The sequence below is a fragment of the Fibroporia radiculosa genome, assembly GCF_000313525.1.
Source record: "Fibroporia radiculosa TFFH 294 genomic supercontigs, scaffold2149, whole genome shotgun sequence".
Taxonomy (NCBI): domain Eukaryota; kingdom Fungi; phylum Basidiomycota; class Agaricomycetes; order Polyporales; family Fibroporiaceae; genus Fibroporia; species Fibroporia radiculosa.
Window position 1 is genome coordinate 19,189 of NW_012133338.1, and position 15,080 is coordinate 34,268.

The 15,080-nt window shown below is 51.0% G+C and overlaps 5 protein-coding genes across 5 annotated transcripts; 2 read left to right on the forward strand and 3 right to left on the reverse strand.

Moving 5' to 3' along the window:
• Positions 1–352: 352 nt before the first annotated feature.
• FIBRA_03635 (uncharacterized protein) lies at positions 353–1,547 on the reverse strand (the record flags this gene model as incomplete). Its single annotated transcript, XM_012325468.1, has 7 exons — positions 353–405; positions 461–497; positions 555–603; positions 665–738; positions 789–854; positions 913–930; positions 1,419–1,547. The coding sequence occupies 7 exons, from the start codon at positions 1,545–1,547 to the stop codon at positions 353–355; spliced, it is 426 nt and encodes a 141-aa protein (XP_012180858.1).
• A 636-nt stretch (positions 1,548–2,183) lies between these two features.
• Positions 2,184–5,796, forward strand: FIBRA_03636 (uncharacterized protein; the record flags this gene model as incomplete). Its single annotated transcript, XM_012325469.1, has 18 exons — positions 2,184–2,272; positions 2,328–2,498; positions 2,556–2,631; positions 2,692–2,779; positions 2,827–2,882; positions 2,935–3,036; positions 3,328–3,358; positions 3,409–3,558; positions 3,617–3,858; positions 3,918–4,015; positions 4,066–4,239; positions 4,294–4,334; positions 4,392–4,493; positions 4,546–4,616; positions 4,668–4,753; positions 4,811–4,835; positions 4,893–4,976; positions 5,032–5,796. The coding sequence occupies 18 exons, from the start codon at positions 2,184–2,186 to the stop codon at positions 5,794–5,796; spliced, it is 2,451 nt and encodes an 816-aa protein (XP_012180859.1).
• A 618-nt stretch (positions 5,797–6,414) lies between these two features.
• Positions 6,415–10,185, reverse strand: FIBRA_03637 (uncharacterized protein; the record flags this gene model as incomplete). The annotated part of the gene is made up of 9 exons (XM_012325470.1): positions 6,415–7,577; positions 7,628–7,680; positions 7,734–7,865; positions 7,925–8,661; positions 8,716–8,805; positions 8,864–9,104; positions 9,177–9,517; positions 9,567–9,630; positions 9,680–10,185. The coding sequence occupies 9 exons, from the start codon at positions 10,183–10,185 to the stop codon at positions 6,415–6,417; spliced, it is 3,327 nt and encodes a 1,108-aa protein (XP_012180860.1).
• A 215-nt stretch (positions 10,186–10,400) lies between these two features.
• On the reverse strand, positions 10,401–12,605 carry FIBRA_03638 (uncharacterized protein; the record flags this gene model as incomplete). Its single annotated transcript, XM_012325471.1, has 10 exons — positions 10,401–10,726; positions 10,779–10,795; positions 10,860–11,432; positions 11,488–11,613; positions 11,668–11,720; positions 11,770–11,863; positions 11,911–11,939; positions 11,992–12,000; positions 12,057–12,236; positions 12,294–12,605. 10 exons carry the CDS (start codon positions 12,603–12,605, stop codon positions 10,401–10,403), a joined length of 1,719 nt encoding a protein of 572 aa, XP_012180861.1.
• A 409-nt stretch (positions 12,606–13,014) lies between these two features.
• FIBRA_03639 (uncharacterized protein) lies at positions 13,015–14,105 on the forward strand (the record flags this gene model as incomplete). The annotated part of the gene is made up of 5 exons (XM_012325472.1): positions 13,015–13,248; positions 13,306–13,437; positions 13,501–13,518; positions 13,575–13,742; positions 13,803–14,105. 5 exons carry the CDS (start codon positions 13,015–13,017, stop codon positions 14,103–14,105), a joined length of 855 nt encoding a protein of 284 aa, XP_012180862.1.
• Between the last annotated feature and the right edge of the window lie 975 nt (positions 14,106–15,080).

Consider the following 15,080-nt stretch of genomic DNA (forward strand, 5'->3'; position numbering starts at 1 on the left):
AATTATAATCGGAAACTGTATCATTCAAGGAGAGAAAGTGAAATAAAATAAATTCACATGAATCACATAATTTCAGCTTTCTTCACATGTTTTCAACACAACCCATCGAGTGACCTAGTTTCCTAAACAATAAATATCATTTTTCACTAGCTGTTATGGGCAACGATTTTCGGTGACTCAGGAACCCGAATGCAATCGTCACGATTGCAGCTGAATATTTCGGCACCGTCAAAAGCAGTGGTGAATCTGATCGGATTATCTCAGTGGGATGATGACACACGTTATCAGATGGTATCAATAATGAATTGTACAAGCTACAACATGATTGCATTCTGCTTCATCCTGCCCGCGCTCAGTAGACGTTGTAGTTCTCCTCGTTGACCACCTCAACAGTCTGTTCGTGAGCTGCCAATATCGCACGATTAGACTCAGCGACGCGAAAACAGGTCAAAATACTAACCGTGACGCTTGGCTTTCTGCCTGTCGACATAGTCAAGCTGAAGATGCGGAGGTCAGTGGGAACATCAAGGGGAACGATCGATAGTGACACATACACCCTTGGTCTCGACCATGCGGTCAACAAAGGCACCAGCGAAGCCAGCGCTGCAGAAATAGTGAACATGTGTGACTATATGCTGACTATATGCAATATGAGGATACGTACAGCAGCTCCTTCGCCTCTGCGTGCGAGGTGGGTTGGCCGTTCGCGGCGCAGTGGCGCTCGTACGCCTTCATGGCCTGGGGATAGAATCAGTAACGTTGGTGTGGCTCGAGGAAGTCGGGCATACCTCGAAGGAAGCGGCACCGGCGAGGAGCTCGTGAGAGAGCTCAGCCTTGTGGGGGGCGTTCACCACCTAAGCAAGGACGACGCTGTCAGTCGAGAGAAGGAGAGGAAGGGAGACGTGAACGAACCTGGTCGTAGGCCTGAGCCTGGTCAGAGTCGTCAGAGAACCATCCCATGGTGAATATACGAGTTGATGGAGTGAAAGATAAAGAAAGTGTTTGAGGATGGAGCTGTGTGGGGGGGCTTATATAGCCGAGGAGGGGGGGTCTTATGTCACCATGGCATTTCCATAAGCATCCAAACAGGGGAGTGGGCGTCGTGCACAGTTTCGAAGGGCCTCATGGATTGCGATCACAACAGACGCCCGAAATAGCAGCGATGGACTGATTTTACTGATGGCCATACCAAACAGGGTGCGAATGCAACAGCCATCGCACAGCGTATCCAGTGCACGACACCGCCAACAACAACAGTGCTCCCAACGGCAGCCGTTGCTATCCACAAGTCAGAAATCCGATGGAACCCGCCACTGCATGCGCAGCAGGGGGTCAAGCTGTGGAGAACAATCGGATAACCAGCCCCTATGCTGCTAGAACGCCAAGCGAGACGAAGCGCCCGGATATCGTGTTCTGACGTCTCGTTCGGCGTTCAGGTAGCCAGGAGGCCCCCGCAGCGTGGAAGCAGCATGACGTTGCCGAACATTTAGCGGAGAAGGGCACAGCTCTTCTAAGATGGCCCGTGCAAGACCTTCCATCACATGCATCTTGGTACACATAACGAACTCAACATGCGGGGCATGCTGGCCAATTCGTCAAGTGGCGTACAAGACATCAAAACACGGCTTGTCGCACGGGCCAATCCAGCTAGAAGTCCAGATTTATCAGTCGGAGCACAATATCACATCTAAATCAAGGGGGAACTCACCTCCACCTTCGGAATTCGCTTCCACTCTGAACATCGACACAGCCGACGCATGCCGTATTTATTTTCAAGGACTTCAACACGGAGATTTTTTGCTATTTAGTTAGATGCATCAACATTTAGGACTTCTTCTGCAAGGCTCCCTTCCCCAGTCATGTATGAACATATGAGATATACGCACAACGTTACCGAGACACTAACGAACTCTAAGTTCCAAATTGGCATCGCAGTCAAACAACCACGTAGACATTCGACGCAACTTGTGGAGGTCTGGTGGAGGTCCTGGAAATATTGAACCCGCGCTTGTGAAGCACGTGAACCGGAAACAGCACCTCTCAACCTGAGTCGGCGGCCTCGCGTCGACCGTCATTTCCAGTGTCCACCAAATCCACTCCTTACAACGTCAGCGCTTGGAAATACAGACATCCCTTTGCTTGATTATCACCTACACAGAGTGCGCACAGTATCAACGCATTGTATGTCTCGTGTCAGACGGCGAAGCTCCATCGTCGCTCATCGTGAGCGGGAGCTGCCGTCCGAGCTCGATGCCGACTATGTGGACGAATCGTGCGTTACACTCCCGCATCACAACCTGGCAAGCTCATACAGTTCTGTGACGCAGCCACATACAAGCCTTCTCTCAGGCTATAAACACAGAGGACTATGACCTGAACGACCAGCCATATATACCGAGTCCAAGTTCGCCCGCAGAGCTATCTATCCCTGCTAGTCCGCGCGTCCGGAAGATATCTGCACTATCAGATTTTGCTCCTGTGAACCTCAGAGTGAAGAAGTGCGTTGCTGAATAAACATGTCACCAAATTGATTCTGATTCTGATTTGGACGAAAGACGGAGAAGAAATACGGGCCAACCACAGCATAAGAGACAAGAGTGGCTCTATATCTTAGTGCGATGGCCTTTATTAGTGCGCATATATCTAGTGTATCATCTTAGTCTCTAAATGAGCTGATGTGATTCCATACAGTCCCTCATTTTCTTGTTCATGGCAGTTCAGTTCGGCATGTACGTCCTCATCCGACAGTTGGTCAATGCCAAGGAATGGCTGTCTGCATGTCAGTTTCCATGATTCTAATATACGTTCTGCACTTACGTTTCACAGGGCGTGGTCGAAAAGGCATACTGCGACAGAGATTGAGAAATGCTAGAACCTATCAAGTGCGTTGTGATTCTCCAACCTGATCCCGATCCACTGATCACCGATATATAGGAATGGAAAGATGCAGCACTTGTGCTGGACGACCATTTGCAGTTCGGCGAATGGAAACAGACCGAAGAGGACCCGTTTTATGATTGGAGATTGGTCAGAAAGGTGAATACCCGTTGCTAACGTCTTATATCCGAGGCCACCCAACCGTCGACCCCATTATTGTTCTAGGTTCGCAGGTCGCTGCGAACTCTGAGAGAGAGGAATGATGCCCGCGGGGTGCTTGGCGTTCTAGAGACTTGCATTCGTACCAACTTCGCTGGCATAGAATCTTCAAGGCGAGTTCTTCAAGCCAGTGTTTGTGCGTAGTGATATTGACGCCACATACAGATTATACAGTGAGGTAGCGCAATCATTTATGTTGGCATCTGTTTTATATTGACATGTGCAACTCAGACTTTCTATGGGACGAAGGTGTTGATAGAAGGTGGGAAAATGTTGGATGTGTTGATTGTGCTTGAATACTATCATTCGCAGAGTACGTAACTGAACAGGAGAAGGCTCTCGAGTACATTCGAGAGTCTCCAGCCATCTCAAACGAGGAGAAGAAGCGCTTTTTCAAGATGGCCAACACGAATCTCGGAACTTCGGCTCTGTGTCTCTCCGGGGGTGCTTCATTTGGCTACTGTGAGAAATTATCCGGTTGTTTATGTGGATTGTGGTTGAATTGTGGTTTGACTGGTAGATCATTTTGGGGTGGTGAAAGCCTTTCTGGAAGCAGGCCTTCTTCCTCGTGTCATATCGGGCACATCCGCCGGCGGTGTTGTCGCCGCGGTTGTGTGCACCCGCACGGATGCCGAAGTGAAAGCATTGCTAGTACCTGAGTTAGCTCGGCGCATAACTGCATTTGAAGAGCCTTTTCGCGTGTGGATCAAGCGATTTTGGACTAGCGGTGCGCGGTTCGACAGCTTGATGTGGGCCAGGAAGGTAAGTTCATCCGGAATCGCCATGAAATGTCAGAAACAAGCTCATAACGCCTCGCACAGCTGTGTTTCTTCACCCGCGGTTCAATGACGTTTCGGGAGGCGTACATGAGAACAGGCCGCATCTTGAACATTTCCGTAGTTCCTGCGGACAGACATTCGTGAGTGAATGATTGGATGATTCTTATGCAGCGCTGAACTTGCTACATAGCCCCACTAAGCTATTGAATTACATGACGGCACCTGATACAGTTATCTGGAGTGCATTGTTGGCATCTGCCGCGGTGCCAGGTATTCTGAATCCCGTCGTCTTAATGCAGAAACTCAAGGATGGAAGTATTGTACCATGGAGCTGGGGCAGCAAATTCAAAGATGGCTCGTTGAGGTAAATGATTGTGGCCACGGGGTCCGGAGGAATCGCTCACGCATTCTCAAACAGAGTTGACATTCCTGTACAAGCGTTGAATATGTACTTCAATGGTATCTGCCCAGTCCCATATGTTTCAGTAGTATATGCTCATGCTTCACTGGGCCTAGTCACTCATCCCATCGTATCGCAAGTCAACCCTCATGTACATCTGTTTTTCTTTGCACCACAGGGATCAGCAGGGAAACCTGTCGCACACCGGAAGAACAAAGGTGTGTTTTTAGTGTGCTGCGGATAGCCTCTTTCTGATTAATAACATCTTAGGATGGCGAGGAAATTTTTTGCTATCTGCCGCGGAGCAGTGGTTGAAACTGGAGCTCACCAAGAACTTTAAGGTTTGACAGATTTGTTGCACGGGTGCTGAGATAGCTGATAGTTCTGCGCAGCTAATACGCGATCTTGATCTGTTGCCTCAAGTCCTGGGCCAGGACTGGTCCAGCGTATTCCTGCAGCGGTTTGAGGGCAGTGTAACGTAAGTTGACTGCTCTATATGGATGGTATTCGAAAACTTAATTCCTTATCCCGTTAGGATCTGGCCACGTACCAAATTCTCAGTCAGTTCTCTGTGTGAGCTAAGTCAGCCCTAGCTGATGTAGATAATCGATATCTAGGATTGGATTCACATCCTTAGCGACCCTGACGAGACTGAGTTGGAGAGGATGATGTACGTTGGACAGCTTGTTACATGGCCGAAGGTGCGTTCCACGTGTCGCCAAGCTTCAGAATCGTCCTTACGCAAACTGCGCCCAGTTGCACATGATTGAGAACCGTTTTCGTCTGGAAAAACAGATATTTATTGGAAGGCAGGCCGTCCGGCGAGCGCTGCATCCTCGTGTCCAGGAAAGATCCGCGCATAGGTCTGACGCTACACCTCAGGAACGTGTTCCTGTTCCAAATCCCGATACCAAGTTCCCGGTGACATCAAGCACCCCCATTGGTTCAGCACCTTCGGAAGCGCCGCTTCCAGTCGATACTGATGTGGAGACGGCCTATTTCCTGAACAGCATTCGCGACAATAAACCTGTAGCGTCTGGATCGAATGGGACGTCTTCGTCTCTGACTTCTGGTCATAGTCTGGACCCGCGCCGTCCATCCCTCCGGCGTCGCCAGTTGGCGCCGAATCCATCTCGCAGAGTAGAGAACGACACCGCAAGAGAAGAACGTGGTGGAGCTACGCCAGATCCTCCTCCTCCTCCCTCCAATAGCAGTTCGCAACATGCCCTGCCTCTTACCCGCCATGCATCATCGAGCCATGTGAACCCGGTGGAATTCCTGCGCCGCTTAGGAAATGGATCTATAACAGGATCATTCTCACCTTTCTCCTCCATACGCCGAAGCAGCAAGCAGCTTGTATCTGAAACTCTGCAAGACTCCATGGCGGAACCGACGTGGTCGGGCGACAGTTCTTCGGATGATGACGACCTCTCTATCTTGTCACGGAGGCAGCGGCACTCCTCAGTGTTTGACATTCGATCCGACCTAGAACGGAGGCTCGCAGACGATGGAGAGTTTTGATATGAATATTAAAGCAGAAGATCCTGGATATGTATCCGTACTCTCCTTCGCCTGTGTAATGATTTATCTCAGTAACAATCAGATAATGTACAATTGGTCGTGTAAACAATCTGCCCGCCGCATCATGTATATTACAATGTATTCCCTAATCATCAGTGTTCCATGGCATAATAGCAACCAGCAATTGCAACAGTCAGATACCAAAACCAACAGGAAATCTTAGCACCCTATGGGCTGTTACTTCCTTTGGTTTTTGATTTGTTATGAAGGGGCTCTCGTAGATCAGTTATGATTCTTCCTGGGTGGATACGTGATTGTTGTGAGTGCTAAGCGACCTCGACGTGGTGATTCTGTATACACTTCCAAAGCAGTAGAGCAAATGATACATGTTGATACGCGCCAGCGCTATGTTGCCCACGTCTTCCACGGAAAATCTTTTTCCAGTAAGCCCGAGCGAATCTATGAGGCAGCCAGATGAACGGGTACTATTTGCGTGATCACATTGCGTGATCACATCCCAATCTTCAAATTGTAATAGATATCATGATCATTTTGGATTCAAGATGAAGGGCGACGCAGACGCCCAGCGCTGTTGCAGTATGGAATGGAAGCGGGGTATCATGACATCGTGGTATGAGCATCCTTGCCGGATTGTCGTATCCGTGCCGCAATAGGTGGCGATTCGGGTAGAGATGTACTGAATCCGCGCTCAGGTGTGTCCTCTCTAGATCTTTCGGCTTCGCAGTTGTCCTTAGCAAGTAGTTCTCCTTTACCAGGATCCCTCAACGCACCCCACTTCGTTCCCCAGTAATTGAAGAATCTCAGTAGCCATGTTGGCCTGAGGGACTTGTGTTCCGCCTCGTCCACTTCTTCCGTATCTGAGTCATCGTCGACGCTGGCGGCGAATGGTAACCATTCCTCTTCCTCCGCTTCACTCTCGGTCCGCCCCAGCGCATCGACAAGACGCTCTCTCCCGTCCAAGGTCCATTGCACCCGGCTGAACCGCCCACGGGCACCACGACTGAGAGGAGAGATCCGACGGCCTGTACTGAACACTTGTTCACGAAGCGCAATCACCCGCCGGCGCGGCTGCACGGCCATATGCCATAGGTCTTCAACGAGGTACTGCGCAGATTCATACGCAAGGGCCTGCGTCTCCTGTGTAAGGGCATCCGTGCGAGCGCGGGCCATCTCTACACGTTGTAAAATATGTGCTTGCTCACGCAGCCCCTCGAGCGCTGGGCGAGCGGCTTCGTGGTCCGTTCGAAGCTTCGTGTTGGTGTGCGACACACGGTCGGCAAGAGCAGAGAGACAGGCAACTACGTTCTTCAGGTGTTCTTCACGTCGATGCAGGATAAGAAGCTGGCCACAGAGCTCGACGTCGATGCGCATCCACTCAGCAGGAAGCACCCGCAAGTCTTTGAGCCTTGCTGGCGCCTCAAAGCTACGGCTCCGCGGTCGACCAAATGTGGCATCTTGCCTTCGCATATAACCACCTACCTCGATCTCACTGAAGAAATCGTCATCCTTGCGCGCGTAAGTAGTAGCATTGGGAACTCTGGGTGTGTCCATATCGTCCATGCTGTCGCTCTTGTCGACAATCTCTTTCGCACTAAGGGGATCAGACCAGCTAACAATGCGTGACTGGTAGTAGGGCCGCATTGAAGGACGTTTCTTGTTGAACTCGATGACGCGGCGATCATAGTCGGACAATTCGCTGGTGGACCGATGCGCAGAGGTCCAAGATCCAATGCCGAGCATCATGGGCGTTGATGATTCGTCTGGCGAAGCCAAGTCAGCTAGAACTAAGCGCCTTCAAAGGAAGACTCACAAATGGGAGACACTTGACCGCTACTCAATACACCATCGTCTTCGTCTGGGTCTCTAGGTAGCCGGAGTGTCAGTTGCGCTCAATCACGAGATCAATCAGTACTCACCCGGAGATTCTTACCGAAGGCACCGTAGACGAGGGGCCGGACTGTTCGGAATGGCCTCCTCGGTGGGGTGAATCCAGTAGCGTCTTTCCTAGCGCGCCAAAGTCAACGCTAAGCTTCTTTCCCCGTCCTAAGCTGTGCAACAACGCTATAAGCCTGACAGACGGGAATCGATTCAAGGTAACCCGACTTACGCCGCCCAGCTCTCGATCTTGCGTTGGACTCTGCCCGACCATGGCTTTAGTGATTCACTCTCGTCACCTGAGGACCTGACTTCTCTTTCACGACTTAACTCATCCCTATCTTTCCCTTTCTCTCTCCAACCCTTATCCCAGATGTCACGCCCTCTGCCATCTTTCTCCCCGTCTCTCTCCCGATCCCGCTCCTCCCGATCCCGCTCAGTGTCACTCCACAAAGCCTCTTTCTCGCGTCTCTTCTTGTCTGTCTCCTCTAATCGTCCGGTCCACAAATAACGTAAACTGTGTGGAGCATCCCTCGAATTGCCGACGACGACTCTCACAAATGCACCCAGGTCAGCGGTGGGATTGAGGACGCTTGCAGCAGCGCTTCCTCCGCCTTCTGCGTCAGAGCCAGTGCTCGTGCCTGTACGCAGATCGGAAGCTAGATCATCGAGCTTGTTGATCAGCACCCGGTGGACTTTGTACGGCTCAGTTTGACGCGTCTTCTTCTCATATGCAGATTGAATGGATTCCACAAACTGGTGAGAAAGATAGACGGTAGGTGGCAAAGGGGAAGGGTTGGAGGACGGGATTGTGGAAGTAGGGTTGGGACTAGGATTTCGAGCAGGAGGTGAAGACGCGCGTGGAGAAGGCGTTAGTGCAAGATTGGGCCCGTGAGGCTTTGCCATTTGACAAGCGGCAAGAGCTCGAGTGAAACCCTGAGGGTCCAAGAAAGGATCCTTGGGAACATACTGCAACAAAGATTTTGGCTCAATTAAGAGAATTGAGGTTCAACTTCGACGTACATGTCCAAGAGCATGCAGCTTGTTGCGGATGGTCATAATCAGACTAAGCAGTGCAGCCACAAGTGTCGGATCTGCTACGCGTTCCATGTGCTAAGAGCACACAGCTAAGTTCAGTGTCTTCTCTGTTAGAATAAGATAGGGAATTCACTTCAACTTTCATGCAGGGCTCTCCAACATCCGTGACCCATCGCTTGATACCCTCAGATGTTACGTCGCACAGTAGACCATTGCGTTCCTCTGGGACGAGGTCAAACATGTCAAAAATAGCCAGTGCTGCTTGTATGAGTTTGACGAGCTCCAGTACTGTTGCATTAAAGGAACCACCAGAACGCACGACCGCCTTATCAGGTACATGATACATAAGAACAAACCGGTCCTTTGTTGTATCACTGTAAATAGTAGCAGAGTATTCTCAGTTGGCATCATACAATGGGAGAAGATGGACGGTCATAGGAACACACCTCGGTTCTTCTAGAGTAAGAGCACTGCGCCCACTACATCCCATGCGCAGGAGGTTTATATTCGTGTACAACTGCTCCCGTACTTCAAGAAAATTGCCTCGTGGTATATGCACGATGGTATAATCCGAGCGGAAGTTGGCTAGGGAAGTAACCATGAGTACACCCTTTCCGGTCTGCGAAGCACAGTGCGCCTCTGTTACATTGTAGCGCAGAGAAGCATCAAGGGGACCCACCTCTTTGGGACGAGCACCGTCACTGCGGAGGGTTCGCATGGCGATGTCCCATTCGGATTGTGCCTCTTCTGGACTTGAAGGCGAAGGGCTAAATGCAGTGACCGTAATCTAATCCACACTGAGACAGGCCATCTTGATACATGAAACAGAGTCCTACCTTGTGCTTTGAATCACCTGTAAAGACGGTCAAGACTATGACAGGTCTTCGGCGTTCAACAACCCTGTGGCAAATTCAGATTCTATTGGCATCAGAATACCTTCGGAGCATACCACTTCTCAACCGCGTATATTTGGTATCCTTCCAACTCAACCAAGTCTTCGACGACATCAAACTTACAGCCACCGCCAATCCAATCCGCTGGGCACCCCGGAGGCGCTGCACGGTCGGTCAAGTCGACCAGCATAGGGTTGGACACAGACCCCGCGCGCGACCGGGGAATCTTCGATGGGGATGATCTGTACTGGGATATGCGCGGAGAAGAGGGGTTCCGAACCGCACGAACGGTGGGCATGAGCAGCCGCTTCGTGCTAGCCTCAGGGGTATTCTCGACAAACTCCCGGGGCATCTCGAGTGGGGTCGGAGGCTGCGACCGGGGACTGGGGGAAAGCGGCGAGCTGAGCTGGGAGTATGAGCGAGCAACCAGCGGCGAAGCAGAGGGCGAGCTCAGGTAGCCAGAGGCGGAGGCAAAGCCGTTGCGACTGCGGCTGCCTGCTTGAGGAACATAGCTGGGGGAAGGGATGGTGAGCCGAGATGTGGACCGGTCGGAGGGCTTCATGTGGGCCTTTTCTCTGCGCACCCGCCGAGTGGCCGTGCAAACCCAGGCAGGCGAGCTTGGGCTAGAGCCGTCGCATGCAGTCGTCACGGTGGTGGTTCGACCCAACAAGTCGCCTCGCGTCGGCTGCCGCGAAAGGCAAGTGCTTGTCTGCATGCACAGCCGGCACAATGTCTCATTGGAAACGCAAAGTCGTCCAAATTACACTGTATCACTAGTCACTGCTCGCCGTCGACATCATACACATATGGCTCATACACCGGCTTCCACTGCTTCTCCCTAATCTTATCTCGTACCTCCTCTTTCCCCCCCCAGTCTACACCCGCAACTCCATCCTCGATCGCTTGCTCTACCACGGCGACGGCAACCTCAAAGTTGACATCCGGGGAGCTCCCAAAATCCGGGAGGAGCGCGTCATCGGGGTCCTTCAGTGCCGGCGCGAGCGAGGCCAAACGCCGCGCACCCGCAATGATCATTGCGTCCGTGAGTGAGCGCGCCTTCGACACGATCGCACCAAACCCGAGGCCAGGATAGATTAGTGCGTCTATGACATACCTGTCAGAGCAACGTCACCATTATTACTGACTGCTACTCACTGTTACATTCCGCAACTCTAAGTCACGGCCAAGAAAAAAGACATGAAGAAAGGCAGAAGGCACAGGTGACACTCTACTCACACATATTCTTTCCCATTGGGCATCTTGCATGGCGGAAAAGGGCTCCCCGTTGCCAGGAGTGCCTTTCCATTCGTCCAATTATTTGCATCTTCTGGAGTACATTCGTGCAACCTGGTCGGGTTCGACAACGGCAATATGATCGGGCGTTCGGTCCCCTTGGCCATCTCCTTCACGACCTGTTCGGTAAACGCACCCGCTAGGGTTGAACACCCAATCAGCACCGTTGGTTTCACCATTCGTACTACCTCTAACAGCTCGATCTCGCCTTTGGCGTTCGTCTTCACGCCCTCCCACTCATCATCGGGACGCACAAACTCCTGCAGTCCATCACGAATCTTATCCAACCCAAGCGATGCCTTGATGAGCCCGTAGCGGTCGAGTAGATAGAATCGTTTGTTAGCGTCCGATACGGAGACGTTATCAAGCGCGACCATGCCATCGCGCAGTTGTCGTGTAATTCCCAAGCCAGCCGTGCCAGCCCCGAAAACAACAATACGCTGGTCCGCGAGCGAAGACTTGGTAACACCAACAGCAGACATTACAGTAGCAAGGGTCACAGCACCCGTGCCTTGTCTGTGTATGAGGTGTATTAGCAACAAAGAAATAACAGAATGTACTTGAAACGTACACATCGTCATTGAAGACCGCATGTTTTTCACTATACAGATCAAGGAGTCGCTTCGCATTGCTCACGCCAAAGTCTTCGAAGTGCAATAAACTGTGCGGATAGTGCTTACGGATAAGCTGCACAAAACTACAGGGACAAAATGAGATGTGACAAATTAACCAACCCGCAACAAACGCATACTTGTCAATGAATCGATCATAACCCTCGCCCCGGATGCGTTTATGGGGCCACCCCTAGTATCACGCGGTCAGATAAACCACTTGCGCACGAATCAATACTCACAACATAAAGAGGATCACTCAATAGCTTCTCGTTGTCTGTTCCAACATCAAGTGTTACACTTAAAGTTTTGGATGGGTTGACTCCAGCCAGTAAACTGTGATGTATGAGCTAACTAATATATAGAAAAGAGTCGATACTCACGTGTATATAGCTGCCTTAGCGGTTGCGATCTAAATTTGGGATAAGTATAAATCAAACTTAGGATAGGGGTATGGTACTGACTCCGATGCCCTGCAGAATAAACGGTGAGAAATATTGTTGCGGGCGAACCAATGTGTATAACTCACGCCAACACCTTGGTCACCAATTCCGAGTATCTGTTCTGCATCAGTACAAACAACAAGTTCAATATTGCAACCTCGTGTATGCTCTATAAAATCCTCCTCCATAGAACTCAGGTTCGAGAATGTGAGGTAGAGGCCTTCACTCCTGCGGAACAGATGCGAATAGTTTGCGATGGCCTCGGCCTTTCGGAGAGGTCTCAGATCACATATGCGATAAGGCATGAAAATAAATGTGCCCACCTCAGTGGGTGTATAAATAATAGGCGTAAGCTCCTCGAGATGCCTAGAAATAAGAGAGTAGTACAGGACCCGATTCTGGTCTTTGAGACTTTGCAGAAACGAATTCTTCCTCAAAGGAGACTCGCGTGATTGGAGCTGATCGTACGCCCTTTCGCACTGTTCGTCGAGAGTATTGACGCGGAAAGGTAAGCGACCGGTAAGGCCGAATGCTTTGCGCTCTTCAGCGGTGAACGCACTACCCTTGTTCCACCTCGGACTGGTGAGGATGGCCTCATCGCGTAAAGAGACATGGACAGCAGTTCGAGTAGACATGATGGTAGGTGTCCAAGCAGAACCTAGACATGTTAGGGTGCATCATGCGCCTCGACCCGGCAGGTGGTGTAGTACTAGCCTTGCCTCGACCCATGAGCCATGACGTTAATTCTGCGGCTTTGCGCGGGCATAGGTCTTCTTCCCTCAAGTTGCATTATCCCCGAGAGATTCTTCACAAGAGTTCAACGTACAAAAAGCCATTATTCGAACAACGTAGAGTAGCCGTCTTAACAGGATCGAATGGGTCGGTCTTGCAGTGGCTGGCCAGTATAACCGAATTGTGGCAGAAACAGGCGCTTGACCGAATCTGGCGACTAGATCGTGACTCCAGAGTCCAGCCTGTAGTCCTCCTTTTTGTAATGCAGTGTGCAGGTTCCCATAAGCCCGCACTTTCAGCAGATTGTTTCGTATGGACGCCGACCTCGAGTCCGTCTCAGCAGGCTCCAGCAGCCGCAACGACATCGTTGCCTTCATCGAGCGCCGCCTCCAACAGCAGCGAGAGGCGGAGCAAGCCCAGGCCTCGCCGCAACAGCAGGACACTCCTTTTGGCGCGAACCATGAACGACGGCAGGAATTCCGTCGCATGATAGATCCAGGTATCCTCAGACCGAATAGCAGCGAACTTGCCCTGCAATCATTACAAGTTTGTTGTTCCCATTTGTCACCATGGATTTACGCTGATGAAGCTGTGGCGTCATAGATACTGAAGACGCTCGCAGAAAACATACTTGCGCACCCTGATGAAGAAAAATACAGAAAATTCAAGCCGACAAATTCGAAGATCAAGACCCTTCTGGTAGAACCAAAGGGTACACTGGAGTACGCAGTTGCCGTAGGTCACTATCAATCTCTTGCCGTGCATAATGATTCATCCTCAGCCATTATACTCGTTTAGCTTGGATTTCGACCTGATGTAAGTGTGGCGTGATGTTTAATCGTCTGTAGTTACTGACGCAGCTGGTTGTGCAGGTGGTGGACTTTCAACCATTCTATGTCTTTGACACGCGGCGCATGACCGACCTTCAAATCGGGCTTGCAATAATCAACGAAACTCTCAGCCGCCAGGAATCCAAACTTGAGCGCAATCAGCGCGTGATACTAGAAGCGAAAGCGGCAGAAGCAGCTGCGAAGGAGAAGGTATGTTTCATATCTCGCCTGTCATTTGTTTGTCCCCGCTCAAACATACATAACCCGCAGCTCAAGCAGCAATTCCTGGATGATCGCAAAACTACTGCCCTCCGAGGCCAGCTGGAACGCGAGACACGCGCCGCTCTTGCTGCGAATCCTAAACCCCTGCCATCACCCATGTCCACGCGCTCCCGCACTTCTCAGACATCGCGGAGGCCTGCTGGGGTCGTGCCATCGATGGGAGGGACGGGGCAAACGCTGAACGGAGTCGTAGTCGTCAGCCCAAGACCTGAAGGTGTACCCAATGACATTCCGCCACCATATGAAGGATTGGAACTGGCCGATGAGGACGAAGACAGCGAGGAAGATTAACGACCAGTGCAAGTGCAGTGCCTGTACATTATAATGGGCACTGTCTTTACTTGTATGTACGCTGTGGCTCCTTTCCATGTACTATAGATGTTTTTGCGCGGCCGGATTGAAGAGTTGCGTTATTCGCCGTTATCATGATGATCATAGCGCGCACGGTAGGTTCAGGTGAGCACTACGCTTCAGATTTGCTGCACGCTGCTTTCCCTACAGAATTAACTCTTGACTCTAAGTATGTATCGCGCATAGTGCAGTAAGGCTTTGCGACGTGCTCTCGTGTTACATCGCCCTTATCTAATGGTCTACTGATGCGAACGATCGACAAACCGCACAACTGAGCGTTCAGCGCAAGATCAGGCAGCAATGTGCGCCAACTTGGGTCTTGAACTTGAAGTAGGATTCCATAACGAATCAACCTGATCTCACACTACACTTGAGATATATTACTGACTCCTCGGCATGTGAGGTTCGCGCTGCTACTAGTCTTACTATCAATAGTGGGCAGCCCTACTATACTAAGGCAACGAAACACATGTTGAATAGCCTCGTAGGTAAAGAAGTTATAGATCCGTGAATTGTTATCGGCCTCATGTCGTCGAAGATTCGCGAAGCTGTCTAATCCAGTATGGAAGCTAATACACGAGGGTGCGTGGTGGGCACTACTTTACTCCAACCTACCAGCACTTAGTGATAACCTCCTAGACATCCCCGACATACTGACACTTCACTTCGCTTATACTTCGAGTGCAATGTCGACCCCCAACCGTGATGATATCGTGGAAGCGATCAATCGCAGAATGCGAGCCTTGCGCACCGAAACACCAGCTGGCGGGTTATACCTCCCGCATGATGAGGGCCTTCCAAGGCGGCAGGAGCTTCGTCGCTTGGTTAACACAGACATCGTGGCCCGAAATGCCCCAGACATGGCCATTGAGGCGTTGCAGGTTTCGGCCGTCTCATTGGCTATGTTAGCCGCCG